A 27402-nucleotide genomic window follows, 5' to 3' on the forward strand; every position below is an offset into this window, starting at 1 on the left:
CCAGCATTTCATATACACATTACTTATGCCTACCAGTGTTCTAAAACAGGAGCCAATCTTCCCCTTCTAGTATTTTATAATTAGCTTACCATTACCCAGTTCATTCATAGCTCTAGTCAGGATGATATATTCCATATACCAGTGATATAGTCTAGGATGGCAAAAGCATCTCTAAGAATCATCAATCATTTTAGTGTCATATATATATTAATTTCAAATAATATATAATAATACAAGCTCAAAGCATGTGAATATTTTGGTCTCCAGATTGAACCATCAGCAAAGTTAATACTCTCCCAATGATTGTAGGTTTCTATCTTTGAAAAGTGTATTACACCCAAGCCACTCTATTCATTTAAAAAAACAAAACAAAACAAAATCATGGTATGTTTAAAATTAAAAAGGCACCATTTTTGACTTTCTATTCCTATCTAGTACACACATACCATGGAAAGGATCTTTTGTGCTATAATCAGTTCTCTATCTTTGCTGTTGGAGCTGGAGGATTTGGGGGAAAGCGATCATCTGAGAAAGCCAAGGTAATATGAATTTTGTGTTAGGCTACTGAATTTCAAATGTACTGCCAATTACTTAACAGTCATAAAAATAATTACTCCCTGTATTCAGTTCACTCACTTGAAAGTTGATTTTTTCCCCCCACTAAATTCCTTCCAGCTCATAATATGCTCCCTACCATCAGCCTCTCAGAACGTTTCTATTGGTTGTGCTAAGTACGGTTGATAGTAGGGCACTGTAAGTAAAAGTGAGGTAAAGATAATATGCTCCCTGGCAACATTTAATATTTAGGGAGGATGGTCAGGGTGCTGATTTTTGGCCTAATATTACTTTGATGTATTATTGTATCAACTTAAAATTTTGCAGTGTACCAATTGATTGCCCCCCTGCGATCCATGTTCTCAGTATTACCTCTGCCAAATTTTCAGTACAAGGTCTCTACCTGAGAAACTGTCCACTCTAGTTAAGTTTTAGAGTTCACCAATTTGTATAAAACTATTATATATCCAACATTTCATAAAGAAAAAGAATGCTTGTTTCTGTGTTCATTTATTCATTCTTCTCCTTTAGTTGACAGAGGAGGCCCCCAAGAGGCCACCAGATGTTGTAGTCACTGATGCCACTACAGCAGATCAGGTAAATACCTTGCTTCTTAATGAAATGTTTCATCTGTACAATTTTGTGTGAGGAGTCTCAGTTCACATTTTTTATAAATACTAAGTTACTACTAAAATTAGAGGACTCAGTGATTTTTAAAATTTTGCAATATGGAGTTTATGAACAGTACCGGAGCTTATGAACAGTAAGTGCTTGAATCCATTTGGGTCTTGGACTAACTTAGGTCTTGTATTCTACTGCAAACACCTAATGCTTCCTTTTTTAAACATGTCTTAAGCATCCATTAACAGCATTTTGTCCTTTAAATAAATATATTCACATAATCACATCTAAAAAAACCTGTTTCCCACCTTTTCCCAGGAGGTCATTGTGGGATACAGATCTAACAACCTCACTTGTTTAGTAAATTACTCAGAAACCATCCTCTGGGGTAGGCTGGGCCTAACATCACCCAGTGATCTTCTATGAATGAGAATAAATTTGAATCTAGGCTTCCCCAGGAGTGAGGGAAGATACCAGCTCACTTCAACAACTCTGAATGAAGAAAATCTAGGATTTCATTTGCACCAGTTTTTATACATGGCGTTGAACTAAACAGCAGAAGCTTTAACCATTCACAGTGCACTTTTCTAATATGTGGCTGAATAATTATTGGCAGGAATTAGTCTTTCTCTCTTTGCCTCAGTTATATGCAGAGAGGCAGAAGGAATCAAAAGATGAAGGAAATGTTCTTAAGCAGATGTTTGTATCATTGTCAAAACCTTTCTTGCATTCACTCCATACTGAAAATCTCCATCATCTGTCATGACTGGCATTGGAAAACATGAAGACAGGAATGATGGAGGTAGCAGAGGTTGCTGTCACATCAGAAGCCTGAGGTCCTTTTCCTTATCTCTCTCTCAGCCTTTGAAGCATATAGCGAATATTCTTCCCTTTCCATCTGCTTTTGCACAGACTCACTGACTTTGCCCCTAATCTGCTAAAGTCAGGTTTTTGGCCTGTGAATCACGACTGACCAAGGAGAATAGGATCAGAAGTGCAAACACTAGGCTCATTTTCTTGACTGTGAGGGGGCCACTGAAGGAAAGAATTTAATGAGCTGAGGGTATCCAGAAGCGATTATTTTATAACTTCTGCCATACATCAAAGTGCAAGAGAGCAATTATTTCTACAGTCTCCCATCTTCTCTAGCAGTCCATGATTTGAGGCTCTGTGCCTTAAAACAGTGAAGGAGGAGGGGGAGGAGGGAGGAGGGAGAAGAGCACTAATAGGTTGTCATTAGAATATACAGTGATCTGTAGTATCAGGTAACTGGCTTGGATTCTGGCTGAATTAAGTAATGTGTTCTAAAAGTTTCAACATAAATTTAAAAAGACAATTTGTTTTTCAGCCATGAAAAGCAAATGCTGCTTTTTTTCTATCCTTCCCGTTACTTCTTTATAATGGCATGCTTCTTTCAAGTGTGTTTTCTTCTGTTTAATCTTTGCATCAAGCAAAAGTGTTGACAGAAGATTAGAATTAAATCTAAAAGCATTTAATTGTTAACAATTTGTGGACAGCTGAAAACATCCATTTCGGCCCCGCAGGGGGATGCTCTGACTACAGAGTTTAAAAGGATCTTCTCTGTACTGTCAATTATTAGAATGAGGTTTTAAATCAATGAAAGGAGAAATATGTTATCAAGGGATTCATTTCCCTATTGGGAGCCATCTCTTGATCTGTCTGTGATGGCTTTTGGAAAAGGGTTAATAAGAAATCAATTTTCAGAAACGCCTATCACTGGAAGTCAATGAAGAGAAAATAAATGGTGGCAAATAATGGCAATGACAACAAGCAGCCCTTTGGGACAACAGTTGTATCATTGGTAACACATGTAATATTTTGTATTTTTCCAAAGTTAACCTAATGGGAGTTTTAATTCCATTCTTTTCCTCAGTATAAAGAATACATACAGTATTAATGCTGGATGTAACAATGATATATTCTCATTGTCTTGTTTTTTTTGTGTCTGTGGCAGTTTTCATATGTTGTCTTTGGATTCCTTTCTGTTTGATTCCTTCACCACTTATTGTGCAAATATTGTAAATTGACCTAACAAGTTGATAAAATATGCTCCTCTATTCATGTTTAAGAAGTAATTATACTTCAGCTGCTATAGTTGTACACATATATTGGAATGTACACAACCTCCCTACAGCTGATTGAGGCTCGTACCTAAAAAGGCATTTTTATTAAGATTACAGTGTTTTCTCAATATGTACTATAAGTATGTACACTAGAAGAGAATACGTGTAGCTCAGAATTGAGCTGTGGGGTCCCTGGTGTTTTCTGAATTTGGTTGTTTTTCTACAGATGTTTCATTACCCAACTAGGTAACATCTTCAGTAGTAGAAGAAAGCACAAAGTACCTTGCCATAAAGCAGGGGTGTCAAACTGCCGGCCCGCGGGCCGGTTTCATCATACTGGAGCCGCGCCTACCCCATTGCCGGCAATGGCGAAAAAGCTCACGACGTCACGTGACATCCTGAGTTTGACATGCCTGCCATAAAGCATATCCAAGATTCCATGAAATACTGAATTTTCAACAGTTTTGCCCTTCAGTGTGTTGTGTAACACTTTCAATGTTCAACTTCCATCTTTTGTCCTACTGCTATGTAAGAGAAGTTTTTTTTAAAGTCTTTATTTATTAAATGTATAAACCTTCGACTTCATTATGACTCTGGGCAATATAACATTTAAATAAAACTATTCCACCCAGTATAAAAAGAATGTCCAGAGAAAACAAACACTATCTGCCAAGTTGGTTTCAGCCAGCTGCCCCCACTCACCCCTCCTTGAGAAAGAACTATAAATCTAAGAAGATTCCTCAAATTGTGCAACAATCCTAAAGGGGGCAGTTCAACCCAGGGGGCCCCCAGGGGGAGAGCCTTCTCTGTTGGAGCCCCCACCCTCTGGAACGAGCTGCCCCCAGAGATCCGGTTGATTCCGGATCTCCCCTCCTTCCGCCGCGCCCTCAAGACATGGCTGTTTCAGCAGGCAGGACTGGCCTAGGGATATTTTAAACTGGTTTTTAATTAATTTTAAAACATGAATAGGCCTATTGTATATATCTTTTAATTGATTTTAAATTTTGTAGATTTGTATTGATTGTTCTGTTTTTAATTGGCTGTAAGCCGCCCTGAGTCCATTGGGAGAAGGGCGGGATATAAATGCAATAAAAACAAAAACAAACAAAAAACAAACAAACCCCCACCCCCAGGACTAAAGGTGGAGCATGTCCCCCATCAAGATGGTCCAAATATCCAGTCATAGATGTCTGTGCTACAAGGCAGAAAGACCAAGAAATAAACTTCACACAAAACTAAAAACTATTTTTATTTAGACTGACTATAGTAACACAATCTTGCAAGTCTGATTGCGCTTTCTCCTCCTCCCTTTTTTTATAACAATGTAAATTAGGAAAGTGACTGAGAGGTTTGTGCACACTTTTTCTTTTTTATAATATTTTATTGTTTTTCTTTTTTTACAAATCAAAAGTGCTTAGTAAACAACGTGTTGTCTTGGTTCATTTTTTACTTAAAGATACAAACAAGAAGTTTGTGCACACTTTCTACATATCACAGGTTCAATCTACATTTTCCTTCTCATGCTCTGGGGAATGGTTTTCCCATGCCTCCTTCAATGTCATCTTGTTTACTCTCTACAATAGGGCAGTTAAAACCCAACATTGCCATAGTTTTTAAATGATTCATAATGGAAAAGATTATGAAAGAGATTGAAAGAATCTATCAATAGCTGCACCTCTATACATTGAAGGGGATGGACATACAGAACTACATCTTTGAGTCAATGTGAAAGGGACCTTTACTGAGACAGGTACATGCAGAGAATATCTCTGTTTGGGGAACACATGAACGCCTTTGCACTACCACTGAACCCATGCATATAGAACAAGCATGAGATACTGGTGGACTGTGTAGAAGGTTTCACTAGTAGGTACCATTCTTCAACCAGTTAAATGTTCCTACCTCTAGGATTTATTGGTGACCTCTACAATTTATACTCTTTCTAGTCTAGGGGTCCGTTTGGCTTCTGTTATTAGTTCTGTTACTGTAGTTGCATTGAAGTGTGCTGTTACTGTAGTTGCATTGAATCCAATTGTGCATTGGATATTGAAACACTACATAAAGTATAGTATTAAAGACTGGGGGAAACTTCAGAAACGACAGTGGTCTCTTTGTTTTCAACTTTTATAGTAAGCATAAATAAGCAGAGGAATAGCATAGCAATAAGCAGCAAAGCCAAGAATCCAGACAGCAGCCTAGTCACATAAAAGGAAGGAAGATTTCAAATGACTTAACAGAACAAACGGATCTTTTGCCAACTCAATGGAAGCACCTACATTCCAGGACTGTATATCTTAAGTGAAACATGTCGTAGCCGAAATTTGTGGACGGAAATATGTGCATGTTAAATATTTTAAAAGGATACGTGTAATAGCCTCTGTGATTTAGGAAAACAAAAGCATTCTCAGAGCGTGGATATATGTGCATTGAACATCGGTTTCATTAGCTCATCTTTAGTTTAATTCTCTTCCTCCTATCCTTCCATATCTAAAGATCTTGCTGAACTTCAAGGAAGGAGAGCGAGATTCATTGTTCTATGAGAGAAAGTGAAACCTGTGGGTCCTTGTAATATTTGCTTTTAATTTGGTAACATGACATGCTGCAAATGTATGTATATTGTTTCTGCCATAGATTGATTTTTTTGCTCCACAAATTACATATCCTTGGATGCTTCAGTGTTCTTTTATTTCTGTTTTTCTTCCCTTGCTATTTCAGCTGCTCTTTGATAGGGTTATGGAGTTAGACAACAGGGCTGGCCTTAATTCACAGTGCTGCTGTTTGTTATTATAGAAAATAATCTTGTAAGGGATTAATCTTGCAGAGGGCAGACCTAATTCTAGCTTAGATATTTTTTTTAAGTGTCCTTTGGCCAGTGTGTTTATTTCTAGATGATAGAAGATAAAACTGTAGCTTAAGGGATTTGTCAGGCCCTTGCTTTTTTCCCTTACACAAATGTTTAATATCTGACAACTAAATTTATCTTTATAGCATTCCTTGCTATATCAATTTTCAGAGCAAACATTCCCCTTTATATGTGTCTGTGAAGCTACTGATAGTTTTTCTCTCCATATGTACATTCCCTTGTATAACATATTTTGCTTTCAAGAGCTTTATTTTAAACTTTAAATATTTGATAAATTTCCATATTTTCAAGAAATTTATATTATTTTATGAATGTAGTAGAAAGTTTTCACACATATAGCCTTTCATAAGTATGTTTTAAATTGATAGCAAGAAGTTAATGAGAACCTAGTTCTGTGCAGATGTTCACACAAGAATGGATAAACAGAAAAATATGCATGTGATACTCCCGTCCATATAACTTCTTTCAGTTTTTATTATGAAGAGCTCTATAAAATGCCATATGTACACTTGCAATGTTATATTGTGTTATATTTTGTAATTAAGGGAAGAGAGGGATTTTCAGTGTTTTTATAAAAAAAACACTGCAAGAAAAAGTGTTCACTGTTTCTTTTGAGAACTGTGATCCTTCACCAGATAGGGGCAGAACTGCTCTTTATCAAAATGTAAAGGTATAAGAAATTCAGTTGTGGATCTACATATTTTCAATTTAGCTTTATTAATTACTTATTTATAGTATGCCACTATGATTGTTTGCTTTATTCTAGATCTGAAAATATATTTAATTAAAACACTTTTTACTTGAGAGAAAGAGAGAGGCTGATTCATTTTCTCTCATTCATAAAATAATGCATGATTGTATTGTTGGCTTCAGTTTATGTTAGTTTTGCCTGTAACCTTTATTGTTGACAGCTGGCAATACTGAAAAATTGGTACAGACAGGCTGGATATTGTCTTTCCACTTTTGATCTGGCGGAACCTCTAAATTGTTAGGAAATAAAATTTGACAGTTTCTGTTATTAATTGAAGAACAATCCAACCATATCACAACTGACTTCAGTCTATTACTCCTAATGATTTGATTTTTGTCATGGTCCAGATTTTTACATGATATTGAAAACGAAAGGAAATATCATTGTTGCAGGCATGTAGAAGTTGTTGAGGTTTATTTCATTTGTTTTTCCAATTCTCTTTTGCCAATTTTATCTATGCTTTAAATTACTTTTAATTAAGACAGAATAGATTCCCCATACAGCATTGTTGGCAAAGTGATTTTTGGAAGCATGAACATTAACTCAGAAGCAGCAAATTCTAGAGCCAGTTTGGTGTAGTGGTTAAGGTACCAAGCTAGATACCAGGAGATTGTGGTTTCTAGTCCTGCCTTAGGCATGAAAGCCTGCTGGGTGACTTTTGACAGGGTTCTTTTAGTGGGGAAAATTCGAGAAGGGAGACGTATTAGATATGTTATTTACAAAAATAATAAAGGTAAGCTATAAACCAGCGGTTCTCAACCTATGGGTCGCGACCCCATTTGGGGTCGATCGACCATTTCACGGGGGTCACCAAGCAAGGCTGTCCACCATTTTTTTTGTCCATTTTTTCCCCTTTTCCAGCGGGTGCCTTACCTCCCTTGGGCTGGGCCAGCTGGTGGTCGGCCTGCTCCGCCTCTGTTGCGTGCCAGTTACGACTCGACTGGCGCAGGGGGCGGAACCACGCATGCGTGGCGCTCCCGGGCAGGGAAAGTCCTCGACTTACGACCGGCTGGGTAGTCCTTGACTTACGACCGGTTTAGTCCTCGACTTACGACCAGTTTAGTCCTCGACTTACGACCAGTTGGGGGTCGCGGCATTAAAAAAGTTGAGAACCACTGCTATAAACAAACAAATGAAGCCAAGTTGTACATAGCAGTTTATAAAAAGTGAGTTGTATGCTTCTGGAACAGTTTTGCATTCTAATATACTCTAGTTCTACCTTAAGAAACATCTGGTTGCTGCCTGCTCCCCATCACTCCTTAATGTCTCAGTTATATAACAAAGTAACAGATGAGCAGGTTCACTCCAACTGTGCATCAGCATTCATCAACCTCCAGATATGGTGGACTGCCATTTTTCTCCATTGAATTGTAATGCGGTTTGTAGACCAAAGACATAGACCAAATATATATCTCCTTGGACCAGGTTATTATGTCACTGTACTTACAATTAATTCTTCTTTGTGCAATAAATATTTGTCCTGACACAGATGACCTAACAGTACTGTAATATGGATTTTTTTTAATGAATTGTGGAGGATCCTATATAAGAACCTAAGTGATTCCTCTGGAGTCACAGCTTAACAGCATTGCAGATCGGATCCCATTAAGTTATTTCATGTGTCAGTCACCTTGTCAACAGTTTATACAGCAAAACCCAGAATCTTAGCTTTCCAAAATTAATAGCAATTCTTAAGATGAAAAGATATAAATATTTGGACTATCAGGAAGAAACATGATGCATATATTTAAGTTTTGTTCAGTTGCACATATAGCTTATGGAAAAAGAATATTAATATGTGCCTAAAGAATGTTCTCTCCCCAGAGGATCAGTCTGAGAATAGAAAAGAAATAAAGACTGGCAGGGCTTTTTTTCTCATAGAACGCCCAGAATGGAGTTCCAGCACCTTTTTGGGATGGAACCTTGTAGGGTAGACAAGGCAGGTTGTATGATGTGTGTGAGTTCCGGCACCTTTTTTTTTTTTAAGAAAAAAAGCACTGAAGACTGGCATGAATGCTAAAGGTTTCCATGGAAGAAAAAGAATCCAAAATGTTGCTGTTGGTTATGTTTAGAGCATCCCCCTTAATTTTGAAGTGTCTTTTTAAAATATGGATTTTGTACAACTACATATCTATACACACACACACACACACACACACACAAAATATATGTGTTTTTGTGTACAATAGCAAACTCATTTTCCAGGTGCCAGCTCCTATAGCAAAAAGAAAATTGAATTGCATACAATACAGAGATACTTGAAGGTTTAGGAAATCTTAAGATTTGTATTACTCCAAATAATATATGGTCTCTTCTTCACCTCTAAATTCAGTGAATACTAATCATTCTCCTTGGACAGGATATGGTACCTGATTATTATGAAACCAAAAGTAAAAATTCTTTCAAACAAAGCTTTACGGTTAGCAATCTTAAAATATAATAGATCTGGAAGGGACCTTGGAGGTCTTCTACTCCAGCCCCCCCGCTTAAGCAGGAGAACCTATATCATCTCATGATGTTTATGTGGTTTCCTGACAATAATGCAGAATTGGCTTGATGTTGCCTTCTTCCAAGATTTGGAACTTCTCTCTCTAGCCTAAAACCCTAGGATTTGAGGGAGATCATCTTAAGTATTAACTGGTTCTACCCTTCTTGCCTGCTTTTCTTTTTTCCCTGAACCCAGTTCAGGTCAGATAGGTGCTATCACCTAGAGAGGAAGAAAAAAAAGTCAAATAGAGAATTTGGAAGAGACTGTCCTGCAAAATGGCATAGTTAGCTTAGCTGAAATGTTAAATAAAAACATTCTAGCAGCATTTTATTGCGTATTGATAGCAATAGTAGTATTGAAACAGAATTGGAATTAACTTCCTCTCAGATTTTGACCCTGTCATTGGTAGCTCAAATGACATGCTTCAGTTTGTTTGTTTGTTTGTTTGTTTGTTTGTTTGTTTGTTTGTTTATAAATGGTTGTGGTTAGGTAGTTGATTCAAAATAAGGTTCTATAGAAACCTTCTCCATCTCTCATTTTATGTACCATCCCAGCCCATTTGGCCGAATCAGGCAGATGTACACTCCACACGATGCATCAATCTGTTCTGGAGGATGGAAACACAGAAGACTTTCCATTCTGTGTTCATTCTTGCTTGACTGATGTGCCAAGAAATGCAGCTGAACTGAGCCTGTTTGGTTACATTACAGCGTCGGTGGTGTCCTGCTTAGTTTCTGTATCTTGAAATTTGTTGTTGTATGTTTTTAACAAATTTTGTTTTATGATGTTACTTTATTTCCCTCTCAGTAAACTGTAAACTGCAATGAATGTATTTTGGAGTAAATTCTGCTCTTAGTCACAAGAAAAAAAAATGTAAAGTTTTATTTATTTGTTGATCATGTTTTTCAAACGATTTTTGTTCTGTAGGCTGCCTTGTATCGGCTTAGTGGTGATTGGAATCCTTTGCACATTGACCCTGGATTTGCAGCCATTGGAGGTGAGTTTGAGTAGCTTTTCCATGAAATGAATGACTATTGCTTTTTTTTACCGTCATTTTTAAAAATATATATATAATTAAGTTTGAGAATGTTTAAATTGTAGCAAACAGTGTTCTTTCCCTGGAATAAAATTACTGTAAGTTGCTTTTGTTTTTCTCTTATGTAAAATATGATGATGTTTTTAGAGGTATGAAAGAATGTTTCAAATGTATAACAATAATAACCGTTTGAAAATATATATATTTTATTGTTCTTCAAGGTTAGAGTCGGTCAGCAGAAGAAATATTGAGCCCATTGAGAAAATTAAATTTATCTAAAATTAACTTGTAGTGATTAAAACAATGAAACATTGAAGGGTGGGAGAAATGAGTATTTTTATCTAATGCCAAAAGAACAAAAAAAGGAATGCTGCATTGGAAAAGATGTTCCTTAAACAGGGAATTACCAAGAACACATTTGAAGTCACTTTTTTTGGCTGGTATCTACCTACTAGATGGGAACACCTGGAAGCAGAATGTAATAAAGAGAAAGTTTCCTAAAAGAGAATATTGTCCTTCATACACTGTAGGTCAAGACGTTTATAGATCACAGCATTTAAATACAATCAGGATTACTTTGTACAGTGTCTTTTATTTCTCTGAAAATAAAGGGAATTTACTACTGCAAGTTATATTGTCAGCTTTAACCTCAGATGACTTTAAAGGGAGATTGGACAAATTCATAGAGGATAAAGATGTTTCTGAGTCCTAGTTACAAGGCTGTTTATTACAATATGTGCAACTGTTGGAAACCACAAACAGTGCTATTATAGTTATGGCCTGTTTATTGGCTTTCTGTTGGCATCTTCATGGGTCGAAAAACTGCATAAGGCAGACTTTTGATCTGATGATATATATCTTTTGTTCTCTCCAGTTCCAGACTGTGATCCTGGTTAGCAACTTGGCTGCTGTGTTATGCATCAGTTGAGGGCTTTGGAGAGTGACCGGATTACAGTCCTTTAACCAGCAATGTGCTCTATTGCAAATATTTCATGTAGCCATCTGTACTAATTTCAGTGTTTTTGTTGGCAGGTAGATTCTAACTCTGTGTGTGTGTGTGCATGTGTGCATATGAATGGGTTTGTAAAACAATAAATAGTCATGATCCCTAGGGTCCATGTTTAAACATAGGAATGTAAATAAGAAATAAACTCTTTGAAAAAATGTTTTCTAATAGGATTTCAGAAGCCAATATTGCATGGACTTTGCACTTTGGGATTTGCTGCCAGGCATGCTCTAAAACACTTTGCTAATAATGATGTGAGCAAATTCAAGGCACTTAAGGTCTGTATGGGTTCATGTTTTCATTAAGTATAGAAGATTGCTTTTCTTAAATACAGTTCTTAAAATTACAAAAGTGCTATGCTATGCTGTTCGAACAAGCCAGAATTGTAAGCCATAGTTTGATATTTACTTTTTAAAAAACAACAACGAGGCTCAGTTTCCAGTTTGGTATGCCCAGTGGGAAACCTGTGGCTCCTAAGATGTTTCTGAATTACCATTGCCAGCACACTTTATCATTGGCCCTGCTGGCTGATCCATCATTGAGATGTCATTCAGCAGTATCTGGGGACCATAGATTTTCCACTTCTGTGGAAAAGCTCATGACTTTTGAGCTTCTCCTGACTTCAGAAAGAAACATTGATTTCTTGATAATTCAAGACTCTATGATTCTAGCTTATTATATTATCCAATTGTGGCATTTATTCCAAGTGAGACAATTTTGATAGTATTTTCACAACTTTTCTTAATATTAAATCTCCAAACTTGCCTCAAATCTACAAATATGCATCGGGGGTCCTTGGTGGTCTCTCTTCTTGCAGATGTTTCATTACCCAAACTAGGTAACATCATTTTGGAACTGGGCACAGATAATGCCTAACCTAGAACACCTTAGATGCCCATACTACACACACACACACACACACACACACACACACACAGGGGGGAAGTTGCAAAGTTAATCTTTGTATTATGCAATTATGTTTTATCTATATTTAATGTCTTTTTTTTTCTTCTGACAGGTTCGTTTTGCAAAACCAGTTTTCCCAGGGCAAACTTTGCAAACAGAAATGTGGAAGGAAGGAAATAGAATTCATATTCAAACCAAGGTCAGAGTCTCAAAAGTATAGCCTTGTTAATAGTTTATATCAGTGGTTCTCAACCTTTTTAATGCCGCGACCCCCAACCGGTCGTATGTCGAGGACTAAACCGGTCGTAAGTCGAGGACTAAACCGGTCATAAGTCGAGGACTACCCAACCGGTCGTAAGTCGAGGACTTTCCCTGCCCGGGAGCGCCGCACATGCGTGGTTCCTCCCCCTGTGCCGGCCGAGGCGTAGCTGGCAAGCGGCAGAGATGGAGCAGGCCGACCACCAGCTGACCCAGCTCAAGGGAGGTAAGGCACCCGCCGGAAAAGGGGAAAAAAATGGCGGACAGCCTTGCTTGGCAACCCCCGTGAAATGGTCGATCGACCCCAAATGGGGTCGCGACCCATAGGTTGAGAACCGCTGGTTTATATAAATCTCACCGATTTCATTGGAAAATAAACAGAAGAAGCTAACATGCTTCTTTTTGTATGCAGACTTCCTAAACATATAAACATAAACTTCTTTTAGTATAACAGTTAAAACTGTTTAAAACAGCATCTTGAGAATTCTAGATATGGCATAAGGAATATTTTGATGAAAAGTAGAGAGATGTAGGCATATATTTAAATTCGGCCCATAGATTTTGATACATATTCATATTATTCATATCTTATTTTTGGACAATCAATACTAACATATTAAAAACATTTTTATAATATAATTAAGATTTCTAATTCCCTTTAATTACCAGCATTTACTGTATGTGGTGTATCCTACAATAACTCCTCTTCCATTTTGTAACCTGTTTTAACCCTACACTGTGCCTTCTGGATGTGCTGTGCTACAATTCCAATCATCATGACCAAGAATAGTACGAGTTGCCCAGCATATGTCTAGGTACCAGGTTGAGGTAGCTTGCTTACACAAGTATTTTTTTCAGTTTCAAAATTGAATAATTTCATAACTCTGGCATTCTAGGTAGTCCTCTATTCCTAGCTGTGAAGCTCCTGTTCTTGTGGGCTAGAAAAGCAATGTTCAAGATTAAAATCAATATCTAGATATTGGTCTAGATGCATGTATGGCCATTGATAAAATTGGGTTGGAGCCATAATGATATTATTCTTAGGCACGGTTTGTGGACTGGTTTAGAGTTACTTTATATTGTAAGGTGCTTGATCTTACTACCTGCCCTAGCTGGCAGGAGCTGTCTAGGGTTTCAAAAAAAGATTTTCTAATCACTTCCCCAATCCTTATTTTTAATTAGATATACCAGAAACTAGGATTTGGGGCATGAGAACCCTTATGTGTTCTGCCATATTACTACATACTCTTCTTCACTTCTCTTTTTTATTTCATAGGACTTTATATAACAATTTAATTGGCATTGCTTTAAAGCAGACATGTTAAACACAAAGCCCGGGTGCCGGATGCGGCCCACGAAGCCATCCTGGAAACAGTGAGGGAACGGCCCCTGCTGCCTGGCCCTGGCCCTGGCCCAGGCCGACCGGGAGCCAATGTACAATTTTGTGATGGCCATCTATGCTGAAATGCATTCAGTCTTAGGTCCACAAGGCCGTCTGGAAACAGCGAGGAAACAGCCCCTGCCGCGTCGTCCCCACCTCCTGGGTGCATGCTGGGGAGGTGTCATCCTTTGTGAGGAATGAAGAAATGCACCATCGCCTGGAAGTGGCCAGCAAATGGCCCTCACCTACTTCACATATCCGGCTTGATGGGCTCTAGGGGGAAGGGTTTTGGCAGGCAGCGGGGCGCTCTCCTCACAGTGTCGAGAGACTGAGCCGGATGGCGCAAATCCCAAAAGAAACACAAGGCCGCCCAGCTCCCAGCCTGCCTGGTTTCAGCAGGCAGCGGGGCGCTCTCCTCATAGTGCCAAGACCTGAGCCGGGTGGCGTGAATCTGATGAGAAGTGCAATGCTGCCTAGCCCCCAGCCTGCCCAGTTTCAGCAGGCAGCAAGTTGCAAAGCTGGCGAGCTTCGCACCGCCTGGCTCAACCTCTCGGCGCTGTGAGGAAAGCGCCCCGCTGCCTGCCAAAACCGGGCAGGCTGGGGGCTGGGTGGCATCATGCTTTTTTTCAGATTTGCGCTGCCTGGTTCAGCCTCTCGGCACTGTGAGGAGAGTGCCTCACTGCCTGCCGAAACCGGGGGGGCTGGACGGCATTGCGTAGGTAACGTTGACTCTCACGCTGCTCATTGCATCCCCTCCCCCAGAGCCCACCAAGCCAGATATGTAAAGTAGGTGAGGGCCATGTGCTGGCCACTTCCAGGTGATGGTGCATTTCTTCATTCCTCACTAAGGGTGGCACCTCCTCAGCTGCATTTCTTGCCTGTTTTTCTCCCTCTCTCATCTCAAATATTTTCCCACCACTCTGTACTTAGGAAGGAAAGAAGGAGAGGGAGGGTCTGAGGGAAGTCCTGCCTTAATCCTGCCCTGCTGCCCTTTCACCATCCCCTTGCCCCCTCCTCCTGGCCTATCCTGGGGGTCTCCCATCCTATTGCTAAGGAAGTTTTGGGTACAAAGCCGGGTCTTCTCCCATGGAGAAGGAATGGGCCTCCCTCTTACCCATCATGAGCAACCTGGGTAAGGAGAGCAAGCACAGCAGCAGCAGCCTTGAGGAGGTAAGTGCAACTGGGCGCCCCCTTGGGGAAGTGGGGCTGGGCTTGGTGCCGTGGGTGCTCGAGGATCAGGCTGGGCATTTGACCTCTGCTGTCCAGGGCTCCCGGCAGCCCGCACCACCATCCAGCCCCCCCCCCACATGGCCTGAGAGGAACAGTGAGGCTCCTCCAGTGGACCATGCCTTGGCACTTGCCCTGGTCCCACCCCTTTCTGCCAGAGACCCTCAGATCTGTCCCACTCCTGCCCAGGCCCCCACAGGCACCCTTGACGTGAATGATGTAGAGCTGGCCACGCCCACCCAGTAGGCCACACCCACTCCATCCACACCCACCCAGTAGACTGCACCCACCCGGCCCCCCGAGGGCAACCGCAATGCTGATGCGGCCCTCAATGAAATTGAGTTTGACACCCCTGCTTTAAAGAGTTTGTCTTGTCTTTTAAACTTACATTAAAAATCTGTGGAAAAGGAATTAAAATAACTTTTAAAAGCTCCTGTTTCATGTGCTTGAATCTTTTTTCTCTTAAAAAGTGCACTCGGACTTGGTTGGCCTTTAAAAAAAAAGATCCATGTAAATAGGCTTTGTTGATACTGCCTCTGGCTTGGAGTCCCTTGGCATCACACACCCCAAACTTTTATTTTTCATTCATCTCTATTTTTCTAAAACGCATTTCCTTCCTGTATTTTCGTTAAAAGCCCACAGCAAACTGAGAAGAGCTATTGCTGTAGAGCTGTTGAGGTAAATAAAGATTTTGAAAAACCTAAAGCGTATTTTATTGAAACAAACAAAACAGATTCCAAGTTAAATGGCTGCAGTTTATTAAATGCTAGTAGCTTGTTGTTCCATTTGCAGTGTGCTTAAAATGTGCAGCTGTTCTTTATAAATCTACATTTAACATGAAGTGATTCTTTTCTGTGCATGCGGGTTTTATCCATAATTGTGTCAGGAATTGTAGATTTTCTTTCATTAACTGTTATTTGAATTATCATAATGAATAGTTGTACAAGCAATTGTTTTATATTTAGGAGGGTTTGCTTTTTATGATTTCTAATTATTTCACTTTTTCATTTCCCCAATACTGTGGCTTTGTTTGTGGATCTAAATTGTCCAATGAAAGGAATGAAGAGGATTTCTCAGTTGACATGAAGCATAGCAGTAACCCTGCTTGTAATTGTAATGTTATGGAGATGAAAAACCCACTTCATTTTTTTTTTCCTTTTACAGGTCAAAGAGACTGGAGATGCTTCAGTTGTAGGAGCATATATGGATCTCGTGTTATCTTCTATGCAGCCTTCAGCTAAAGAACCTAAGGTAGGAAAAACATGAGTAGCCTCTTGGTATGATGGCCTCCAGATTTATGTGTGCTCTCTGTCAGAACAATAGCAATAACTTTTGTATATAGCATTTGTACTTCCACAAAAAAGCCAAATTGTGTTGCTTGTTTACATGTAGCCAATATCTGTTTATTTGCTCTGTGAGATTCTGCCTCTGCATTAGACAAAGAAGAGATTTATTTAAGCTGCTGAAGCCACTTTTATTTAGCCACTCATATTCTTTGTGCTAGGTATGTGGTGTTCTCTGAATTGAATCCTTTCTACAGCTAAGCATTAAGGCTTATTAATAATATGCAAACATATCAGAACAGTGTATTCTCAATTCAATAGTATTGGCATCACTTGGTACTTTCTTTGGTGAATGAGATATTGGGAATATAAATGGAAAGGGAGGATAATCTGAATATTTCGGTTTAAAAAAAACGACTTAAAATTTTGTTTCATATCACTTAAATGGGCTACATCCAGAAGTGTATCAGAGCATTTACAATTAGTGATTTTAGTGATTTAGATATCTTACACCCTGAGGTACACAGATTCATGACAGAAATATGAAGAATGCATTCTATTGATAGATGCCAGTCTATAAGTGGACCAATATACACTATTTGGTTGCTACAATGTTCAAAAAATACTATTTTCTTTAGAAGCTGTTCGATAGGCAAAAAGTTTATCTATCCAGTAGTTTTCCATAATGATTTACCTTAAAATCTGTTATGTTTCTACTATTCTCTTACCTGTTTCTATTTTGTACACTGCTCAATTGCCAATGCTGAGTTGATCATTAAGAAAATATTAAAATTCTAAAACAATACAGCAATAAATGATGAAGTGGAAAAAACATGAATGAACAAACTAGGCAGCAACAAATTATACACTTACTCCTCAAAAGAGGCTATGCCCTTCCTAACCAAAATCCTGGGCAAAGAGCCAAGTCTTCAAGGCCCTCCAAGATACTAGTATTATGACAGTTACCTGAATCGCAGGAGGAACCTCATTTCACAGGGCAGGAACTGTGACAGAACTTCCAGCATCCTGATAGATAGATGGCATTGTTCAATTGAAGGAAAGAGTACAGAAACCCTGTTGGACCCAAGTGGACAGGCCGATACTAGGGAAGATAGGCAGTGCCTCAAGTAGCTGTATCCTATGCCATGTAAGGCTTTATAGGTAATGCCACAAGATGACCAGGGTGTGAATTATTTGAACTGTTCCTGATTTAGTGAATAGCAGCATATTGTTCTCATTTCTCTTTCAGTGTAGTTAATCACTATTAGTGACGCCTTAAAAAGGGGGCTATAATGTTATTTAAAAGTGGCTGACTTAAATAATATGGATGTGAGGTGAGCTTGGGTGATTTGGTGACTGCAATATCTCTCAGAGAACCTTCAATTTATATGCTAGGCAACAGGGTTGCAGAGCGACCTTATTTTTGAAGAAATTGGTCGCCGTATCAAAGAAGATGGAAATGAGCTGGTGAAGAAAGTAAATGCTGTATTTCAGTGGAACATCAATAAGAATAACAAGCCTGCAGTGCAATGGAGTAAGTTGCAAGATTAATTAATTTATGGAGCATCTTATTTTATCCTCTAATGGAATTAATGAATCTTGTTTCTAAATCCCACTACGTGAAAAGCAACAACATAATGTTCACTTCTCCTGGAACTGACAATTGTAATTGTGCCTTTGTTGGCCATGGACATTCATAAGTTTGAGCCAGTTGTTATCTCTGTCACATACATTTGTTGCAGGAAAAAAATAGACATGTGAGTTCTATTTGTGCAACCTTGAACTTATGAAGGAAAGGCAGCATTTTAATCTAATAATTGAATGAATGCTATGTTTTGTTTTGCTGTTATCATAATTTTCTTTTCCAGGGCTATATTGTATACTGGCAGTCCTCACATTAAGCAAACTTTGCCTTTGACTAAAACCTTATTTTAAAGGAATAATATTAATAATTGATTGCTGTATTCCTGGACAGCTAGTAATGTGGGTCCACAAGATTGTAAACCTTTAACATCATCATCATCATTGATTATCATACAGTCAACCAGATATTCAGACTGGGTTTGGCATTTTTGTCTACCTATCGAGTACTTACCAAGAACCTGGGATAGGCAGATATGAATGTTTGATGGTGTTACAGATATTGTCGCAGGATGGAAGCTGTTCCCAGTAAAGCTGCCTTTTGCAATTGATTGATAGAGAATTTGGCATTTGTCAATGCCAATGGTGTTCAAGTGATGCTCCAGTTGTTTTGGGATTGTACCCAAAGCACCTATTCCTATTGATACTACCCTTGCTTGCCTTTGCCATACTCATTCTATTCTATTTGTAGTTCTTTGTATTTTGTTATCTTCTCCAGTTCTTTCTCTTTTGTTCTGCTGCCTCCAGGCACTGTCACATCCACAATCCAGACTTTTTTGTCTTTCTTATCAACAATTGTTAAGTCCGGGGTGTTATGTGGCAGGTGCATGTCTGTTTTAATCTTAAAGTCCCAGAGCAATTTAACTTTTTCATTTTCTATGATTTTCTCTCTTTTATGGACCCACCAGTTCTTGCTTGCAGACAAATGATATTTCTTGCAGATCTTCCAATGCACCATTGTTGCTAGTTTGTCATGCTGCTTCTTGTAGTCAATCTGTGTGATCTTGCAGCAGCTTATCAGGTGGTCCACTGTTTCTTCAGCTTCTTTGCATAGATGGCACTTACTGTCTGTTGCTGTCTTCTCAATTCTGGCTTTGTATTCACTTGTCCTTAAGGTTTGGTCTTGTGCAGCCAGAATTAATCCCTCGGTCTCTTTCTTCAACTTTCCTGCTCTTAGCCATTGCCAGGTCTTCTTATTATCTGCTTTCCCAGCTATTTTTTTTAATGTACTGGCCATGTAGTGCTTTGTTTTCCCGTGCCTACATTCTGTTCTTCATTTGGTCTTTCTTGTGAGCTAGTTTGGTCTCTCCATTAGTCAGTAAGCCTTCCTGATATGCTAACTTCAGTGCATCTTCATCATTGTCCTTCAGATATTCTTCTGCTTGATGTTGTCAGCTTTTAAGGATACTCAAGTATTTTTAGTAATCAACGTCATCCAGACTCTTAATGTTATTTTCCTGGGGTATCTTGATTCGTCCAGTTTTCAATATTTTTCCTTGTTTGATAGTGAGTGTGGCACATTTGTCTAAGCCAAACTCCATTGCAATATCTTGGCTATCTATATGGACATTGTTGAACAGCGATTCTATTTCAGATGGAGTTTCTCCAATAATCTTCAGACCTTCCATGTAAAGGAGGTGGAATAGTCTGGCAGATGTTTTTGATGTTTGATAGCCATGGCCTGAGTTATTCAGTATTGTTGACAGAGGAAACGGTGCAGTGACAAATAGTAGTGGTGATAGTGAATCTCCTTGAAATATTCCTCTTTCTCTCTATTATTATTATTATTATTATTATTATTATTATTATTATTATTATTATTATTATTATTATTATTATTATTATTATTATTATTATTATTATTATTATTATTATTATTATTATTATTATTATTATTATTTAGGGAATTGACCTCCCTTGTCTTTAGGCCCAAAGCAGAAATATTTCTGAACTACTGCTTTTGAGCAGTTCCATTCCATTTTAAAAAGCAAAGCGTCATATGGTGAAGCCTCTAGGTCAGCATCTCTCCAAGGAAGATGGGGGAAAAAAACTGCATAGGCTCTGGCTAATTGATATTTCAATTCAGACGTAAGATAGATTGACCCAAACATTATTATGTCCTAAATTCTGCCTTTCTTTCATATAATATCCAGGGAGAATTTATGTAGCAATTAGAAAAGGCAGTTGGCTAAGCTTAATTTTAGCTATAATTTACCCTTTCAAAGTGGCATTTTTATGATAACAAACCTGGGTGTATTTTTTTCTCCATTTTTGTTTGTTAACTTTGGTTAATGCTTGCTTGTTTGTTTTTATGTCCCAGAGTCTTTGTCACTTCCCACAACCTCTCTTCTTGGGCCCTCTGTTGTTAATAACTAGTAAACTAAAATTTAACTGCAGATGTTAGCTTCTGGCACTTTCTCGTTTCCTGCCTCACCTGCTAAATTTGTTTGTATTGTTAACTGTGTGTTGCAGCCTACCTTTGTTTTGCGTTGTCACTGTTCCTTGGTCTTCTGCTGCTCTGGGCCCTGTGGCTGCTGACAGCTCTGGCTAGCTTCAGAGACCCTGCAGCTTGTAGCTGTTGTGGGCGGTGATTGAGACTCTGGCAACTTTGCCTGGTGTCCTTGGGCTGCATGTCAGGAAGGGGATGGGGGGAGAAAGCCCTTAAGGAAATGATTTGCAGTTCTGGTTGACATGCCCAATAATTTTATTCTTCCCAAATTCATGACTGCCAAAAAAGCTTTTATTGCTTTGTGCAATTGTCTGTAGCCTCCTCCCTCATATCACGCCAACCTCTTCATTTCATTAGTGTCCCTTAGCGGCTGGAGTATGTGAACTAGAATTAATATTTGCAATGGGAGTGGGAATTCTTCACTGTGAAACTTTTAGCAGTTTATTTTAATAATAATAAGATTTTATTTGCAGGCTGCACAGAAATGCATTTGATATATCAGGACAATTCCTTGTCATCACCTCCCTCCCCCAAACATGCATACCCTGTTTAAATCAGGACCATTTTCCTTCCCTCCCCTGATGATTAACTAGCTTTGTGAAGCTATTTAGCATTTATATTTATGCAGCATCTTTCAAGTGTCCAGAACTTTGTGTATATGAACACCAATAAAGCAGTGCTGTACATATGCATTGTAAATTCAATTAAACAGCAACTATGTATAGTTGGCCTGTACTACTATATGATCCTATACTGCTGATGATAAGCAGAGACTATGATTTAGCAGACACCAAGCCACCAAGTGTTTTTGTGGGTAAAATGAAATGTGAATCTACCTGTGTTTCCCCGAAAATAAGACCAGGTCTTTTTTTTTTAACCTCCAAAAGAGGCACCAGGTCTTATTTTCGGGGGTTGTTTTTTATATTCACCTCTGGCACGGATAGCCCCACCCAGCTGGTCCACTTCTTCTGGGGCTGAAGAACGGCTTCATTCTGCAGCTGCATTCCAGCCTGCATTTTGCAGTCAGGCCTTTTCCAGAAGGCCTATGCAGCCGAATACCGAGCTAGGGATTCAAACCATAGTTCGGTTCTTGGCTGCAGTGGCCTTCTGGAAAGGCCTGTGACTGAGAAATGCAGGTCTGGCTGCAGAAGATGCCACAGAAGAACTGGGCCAGTAAAGAGAGGCCTGGCTGCAAGGTAAGTGGGTGCGGGGCCCGTATGGCAGCTCCACACCCCCACCCCACCCTAGCTTGATTTTTAGGTGTGCGCCTTGTCCCAAAACTAGGCCTTATTTTTGGGGAAAGGCTTATATTAAGCTCACCACCAAAAATCAAGCTAGGGCTTATTTTCGGGGTAGGCCTTACTTTTGGGAAAACATGATAGAATTTCCTGAGTATGTACTGGTATAGGCTTTCATGGCTAAAATCTGTTGGACAATGTTGAACTTCCAGGTTTATCTGGACAGCAGTTTTTCTGATTTTTCAAAGGCAAGGCTAGCTGACATTTTCAGAGGCAAGGTGGTCTCTGCACAGACCCTAGGCAAGTGAGCAAAATGACTGGGCTTTAAAATAAATATTTGATTTTTGACTGGTCTTTAGCTGAATTAATTTCCAACTAGTGCAGGTGAAATTAAGCTAGCATAAACAATGGACAAATCAGGAATAAACAGCATTAAAATGACCAATCAAGATCAGGCACAAAGAATCAATCGGAGATAAAGTCCTCACCAATCTGCAACAGTCTGAGTCAATTCCTTCTCAGTTGTGTGTGATCTAGGTAGTCATAGTTTCTGGTGAAACTTCATGATGTCTGTCTAGACCAGGGGTAGGCAACCTTGGCTCTTTTATGACTCGTGGACTTCAACTCCCAGAATTCCTGAGCCAGCTCAGGAATTCTGGGAGTTGAAGTCCACGAGTCATAAAAGAGCCAAGGTTGCCTACCCCTAGTCTAGACCACAGTGACTAAATCCTGAAACTCAATACTGCCCAATAGTGTTTTGACCGTTGCTTATATTCCTATCCATTAAATTATTAATATGCGCTTGTCATAGACAATTTGTATTTGGCTAAGTTCCAGTATTTCTACCCATACATCCTCTAGCAAAACAGTTCTATCAAAAAATAATTATTTTTTTGTTTCATTAACCTTGATTAAGCTCCGTTCTTCAAAATGAGTAACACGACTTAGCCCTTTCAGTACGTGTATTATGCAATTGTTATAGTAAAATGGAGCAGGATTTTAAAGAAACTAATCAATCAGGTCAAAGCAGATTTTTCATGTGCATTGAAATATATTAAAATGTTTTTTTTAATAAAATTAGTTTAGATGAAAATATTACTCGTAGGAACAAATTAAGGCAGCGTCCAAAGTGTTGTCTTATGATGTCTTTTGCACTCCTTGTAAGGGGTGAGAGAAGAAATAGTTCTGAAAATCTGCAAGACGTAAAAAGGGATTGACAGAACACAATGTTGTCATAACATTCTCCATTGCTAACGTCATGATACCTGACAACTTAGGTGCCTTGTAATAGATCATTTTGGCAGTACATCTTGTGCAAGAAATAGGGCTTTAAAAATCAGACACTTTGAGAAATAGTGGTATTCCTTGAAGAAAGGAGGTATACTTGGCTGACATTCAGGATACTTGTGAAACTGATTGTTTTAAAGAAAACAACAACAACAACAAAAAATACTGCATTATTGCATGTGTGTTCACTGAAGAAAGTCTGTAATGTACAGGAGTTTAGGAAATCGAAATTAAATAATAATTTCTCCTTAAATATTTATAAAATAATACATGTATGCTGCTTTCTGTTTTTCCCAATCACAACTGTGAAAAAACACTTATTAAATATGCTACTTGATTAGAGTGTTGTATGGTTATGTCTTTTTCAGTAAGAATGCAGTGGAGAAAATTCAGCATATTTCTGTGAATGATAAAAAATATTTAATAATTTGTAGAGCCATGGCTCTCTTTTTCAAATGTAAAAGTTAACATTGAGTAATTTATGCCCGCTATCTGAGCAAATGCCTTTGTATATTTCATTTCCATTCTGCAGTTTTACAGCACTTGTGAGCACCAATTAATAGAACAGAATAGCAATAGCCCTTAGATGTATGTATCACTTCATAGTGCTTTACAGCCCTCTCTAAGCAGTTTACAGTGTCAGCATATTACCCTCAATAATCTGGGTCCTCATTTTACCGACCTTGGAAGGATGGAAGACTGAATCAACCTTGAACCAGTTAGGATCGAACTCCTGGCTGTGGGCAGAGTTAGCCTGCAATACTGCATTCTAATCTCCTGCACCACCACAGCTAGAATTAGAATTAGAATTATTAGAATACTTCATTTGGCCAAGTGTGATCAGACACCCAGGAATTTGTCTCTGGTGCAAAAGCTCTCAGTGTACATTCAAAGCAACAGAATAATAATGATCCGTTGGAATCTGTACCTGTCCTGTTTGGTTGCTATACAGTTATAGAAGTACAAATGACAGACTCAATAAATAATTCCTCTGTAAAACTTTATCAGCAGCTCCTAGGGCAGTCTGAAGTTGATGCAGGAAGAACATTCTTTGTTGTGCCTTTTTAAGGATGGTTCTAATGTTGGGTGTCCATTTCAAATCCTGGGAGATTACAGAATACAAAAACGTGAAGGACCCTACTGCTGATACTGTGCGGTCAAAATATAATAAGAGGTGATAGAATAGAAAGGCTCCTCCTAAAATCCATTCTCAGCTAGAAATAATACTTTCCCTACTGAGTTTTAGATAATCTAGAAAAGTACCAGCAAAAAAGCCCATAAAGAAGAATAACATTTTTAAATAGACTAAATTTAAATAAAAGCACTTGCTTCTTGAAGGTACAAAGAACCTATGATGTGGGTTGGGCTCTGTCCTATGTTCTGCCCTTGCAGGTCGAATCAGATGACTTTCTATGGCTATTGCTCTTGACATAGTTGATATTGGCATATTGAACTAGAAGATCTGTTTACAGCTATTTACAGTCATTAATCATAAGCCAAAACACAATCTTTTTAATTAACTTCATGGGTCCTTTCTTTATGGCATTTTTCCTTTACTTAATTGGAAGCTGTAGTCGCTGCATACCCAGTGGGTAATAGACACATTTAAGGATAGGTAGACATTGAATCTAAATTCTGAAAAGCCTGTCCAGTTCATTTACTATTTACATTTGGCCACTTTCGCTGGTTAGAGGATTACAGAGAAGAAGAATATGTTCATGTCATATGATGCATACACTGTGAATGAATAAATCAGCAAAAATGCTATTCAAATTTCAAATTAGAGTAATCCAAGATTCAATTTGAATTTGTGATTCATATTGAAAGATGACAAGATTCTACTTGAATTGATTCAAGTTCCAGATGGATGATGATAATGATGATGATGATGATAATAATAATAATAAAGTTAGAAGGGACCTTGGAGGTCATCTTGTCTAACCTGCTCAGGCAGGAAACCCTATACTATTTCAGACAAATGGCTGTCCAGTCTGTCCTTAAAAACTTCCAGTGTTGGAGCATTCACAGCTTCTGGAGGCAGGTTGTTCCTAACTATCCTAAGTATCAGGAAATTTCTCCTTAATTCTAGGTTGCTTCTCTCTTTAGTTAGTTTCCATCCGTTGCTTCTTGTCCTGCCTTCAGATGCTTTGGAGAATAGCTTGACTCCCTCTTCTTTGTGGTAGCCCCTGAGATATTGGAAGACTGTTATCATGTCAACCCTCGTCCTTCTCTTTATTAGACTAGACATACACATTTCCAGCAACAGTTCCTTATATGTTTTAGCTACTTAGATAAAAGACACCATTTCCAGTTCAGCCTATATCTCAGATTAGTTAAGAAAGAAAAGGCCTTAAATGTTCCCCACGTCTGTCTTACTCAGTTTAGAACATACCAGTGCTTTTTCTGAAAGTTTTCTTGAATAAATAACTGTTAAAGCGTGTGAACAATATCTTAACTGAGATACGTAATTGAAGGTAGTCTCTGGGAAATTGGAGATTTAGCCAGCATATCATAATCTGAATGAGATGAAAAGGTTTAAATACTGTACCTGGGGAAAAGTCAGTATGGAAAGCTTTGCATTTGTCCTTTAACTATAACCATTCTGTTAGCATATTAATACAGAAACTAGAATGATTAATGACCAGAATGAGTGCATGGGATGCACATAATTATATATGTTATTACTTCTGTGCTTTATTAAATTAAGAAGTCTATGGTTAGAAGTTTGAAACTAAGTGGTAGGAGAGTGGTTTTCATAATTTCTGTAGCTATATTATTTCCTATTTAATGTATAGTTTTTAAAAATCTGTTAAAACTAATTCAATTTATAAATTAAACTCATTTTCTTCAGTTACTAGTATTCTGTCATGTTCTACAACACCCACCTTGATCTAAAGTTTTTGGGTAGAATAATATGTTTCCCAGGAAGCACGCAGCTTTTCCTCTGATTTTCTTCATTATTTTTTTTCCCTTCCAATGCTACTGCATAGAGTTTTAAATAATTAAGTTCACATTTCTTCCTTCTCTTAATGTTCCTTTTTGGTATCTTTTTTCCCACCAGCCATAGACTTAAAGAATGGCTCTGGAGAGGTATACCAAGGACCTACCCGTGGAAAAGCTGATACTATTTTCACTATGTCAGATGAAGACTTTATGAACTTAGTACTAGGCAAGATCAATCCACAGAAGGTATACATACAAATGTTTGCAGCAAGTTGTGACTTATTAAGTAGAACATCGGTATGAAAATAACCAGCTTGCATTTACACTTAGCTCCATAAGCTTGGCAAGTTATCTAATGAAGGTGACCACATTGGATACTGAAAATAGTCATAATGTTGTTTGGTTTTATTTCTTTTACTTGGCTGCGGTTGAAGTATGTGCATAATTGTGGTTACTGCATATTTGGTCGTAGTCGCTTATAACGGTTTCGGAGGTGCCACTTTCAGGCACACTTAATTGTTTTTCTTTCCTTTTCCTACTATAGGCATTCATCTCTGGTAAACTAAAAGTTAAAGGAAACATCATGCTGAGCCAGAAACTGGAGACGATACTCCAAAAATATGCAAAGCTGTGAATTTCTTGCTGAAATGATTTATCTTCTGAAGCAAAAAGGAAACAATTTCAACTAGAAGGCCTAAGAAGCAGCTCTTTCATTTTTAGAACAACCTGAAATGTTATACTAATTCTGCATTAGATAATTTCCAAAACACTTCATTGCTAAGATGAAAATAGTCTTGATTCTTGCAGATTCAGACAGTTGATTATATTACTGTTTCTTCTCTTTTATTCTATATTGCAAGGCTTTGTACTAGACATCCTCTGGCTGGTGTCTTTAATATCGCAGTTGATGGGGTTTTGTCATACAATTTACTGTGAGAGCATCTTATTGGGGATACTTGATTTATGCCTCTTTCTTATTCTTTAATTAAAATGCAATTAATATATTTCTTATGAAATCTAACTATAAGTAAATAAACTTTGTTTGATACTAACCACCTGATTTTGTTTCTTCTTTTCTGTCAGTGGCATAAAACAGATTTCTTAGTTAATTAGTTCCTTAGCTATAGAATTCATCATTTGCTAAAAAGGAAATTAACTGGGGATTGATTACTGGTTATATTAAGGAGATAGGAGGGCTGTATTTTATTGTATTTTACTTTGATATGCTTGGTGAGTCTGCAATCTGCAATAAAGACTAAAATAAAATAATTTGTTATTTAGAAAAAAATTATATAAGCTGAAGAATTTTGGAAATGGGTGTATTAATTTCTAGCCTATGGTAGATCCTAGGATTACAGGAACTACTAACTAACTTGATTGACTAG

The 27402-nt window shown here is 38.2% G+C and overlaps 1 protein-coding gene across 1 annotated transcript in view; it reads left to right on the plus strand.

Moving 5' to 3' along the window:
- Positions 1-27072, plus strand: part of HSD17B4 (hydroxysteroid 17-beta dehydrogenase 4) — a 56969-nt gene extending 29897 nt beyond the window's left edge. Inside the window, exons 17-25 of the mRNA XM_015823581.1 lie at positions 436-539; positions 1087-1152; positions 10290-10359; positions 11576-11682; positions 12423-12509; positions 16341-16427; positions 17855-17993; positions 26136-26263; positions 26562-27072. Coding sequence (XP_015679067.1) covers positions 436-539; positions 1087-1152; positions 10290-10359; positions 11576-11682; positions 12423-12509; positions 16341-16427; positions 17855-17993; positions 26136-26263; positions 26562-26651 — 878 coding nt within the window. The 3' untranslated portion in view covers positions 26652-27072. The remainder of the gene's footprint in view (positions 1-435; positions 540-1086; positions 1153-10289; positions 10360-11575; positions 11683-12422; positions 12510-16340; positions 16428-17854; positions 17994-26135; positions 26264-26561) is intronic.
- Positions 27073-27402: the final 330 nt, after the last annotated feature.

This window comes from Protobothrops mucrosquamatus, unplaced genomic scaffold (genome assembly GCF_001527695.2).
Source record: "Protobothrops mucrosquamatus isolate PMUCROS unplaced genomic scaffold, P.Mucros_1.0 scaffold1921, whole genome shotgun sequence".
In the NCBI taxonomy this organism is placed as follows: domain Eukaryota; kingdom Metazoa; phylum Chordata; class Lepidosauria; order Squamata; family Viperidae; genus Protobothrops; species Protobothrops mucrosquamatus.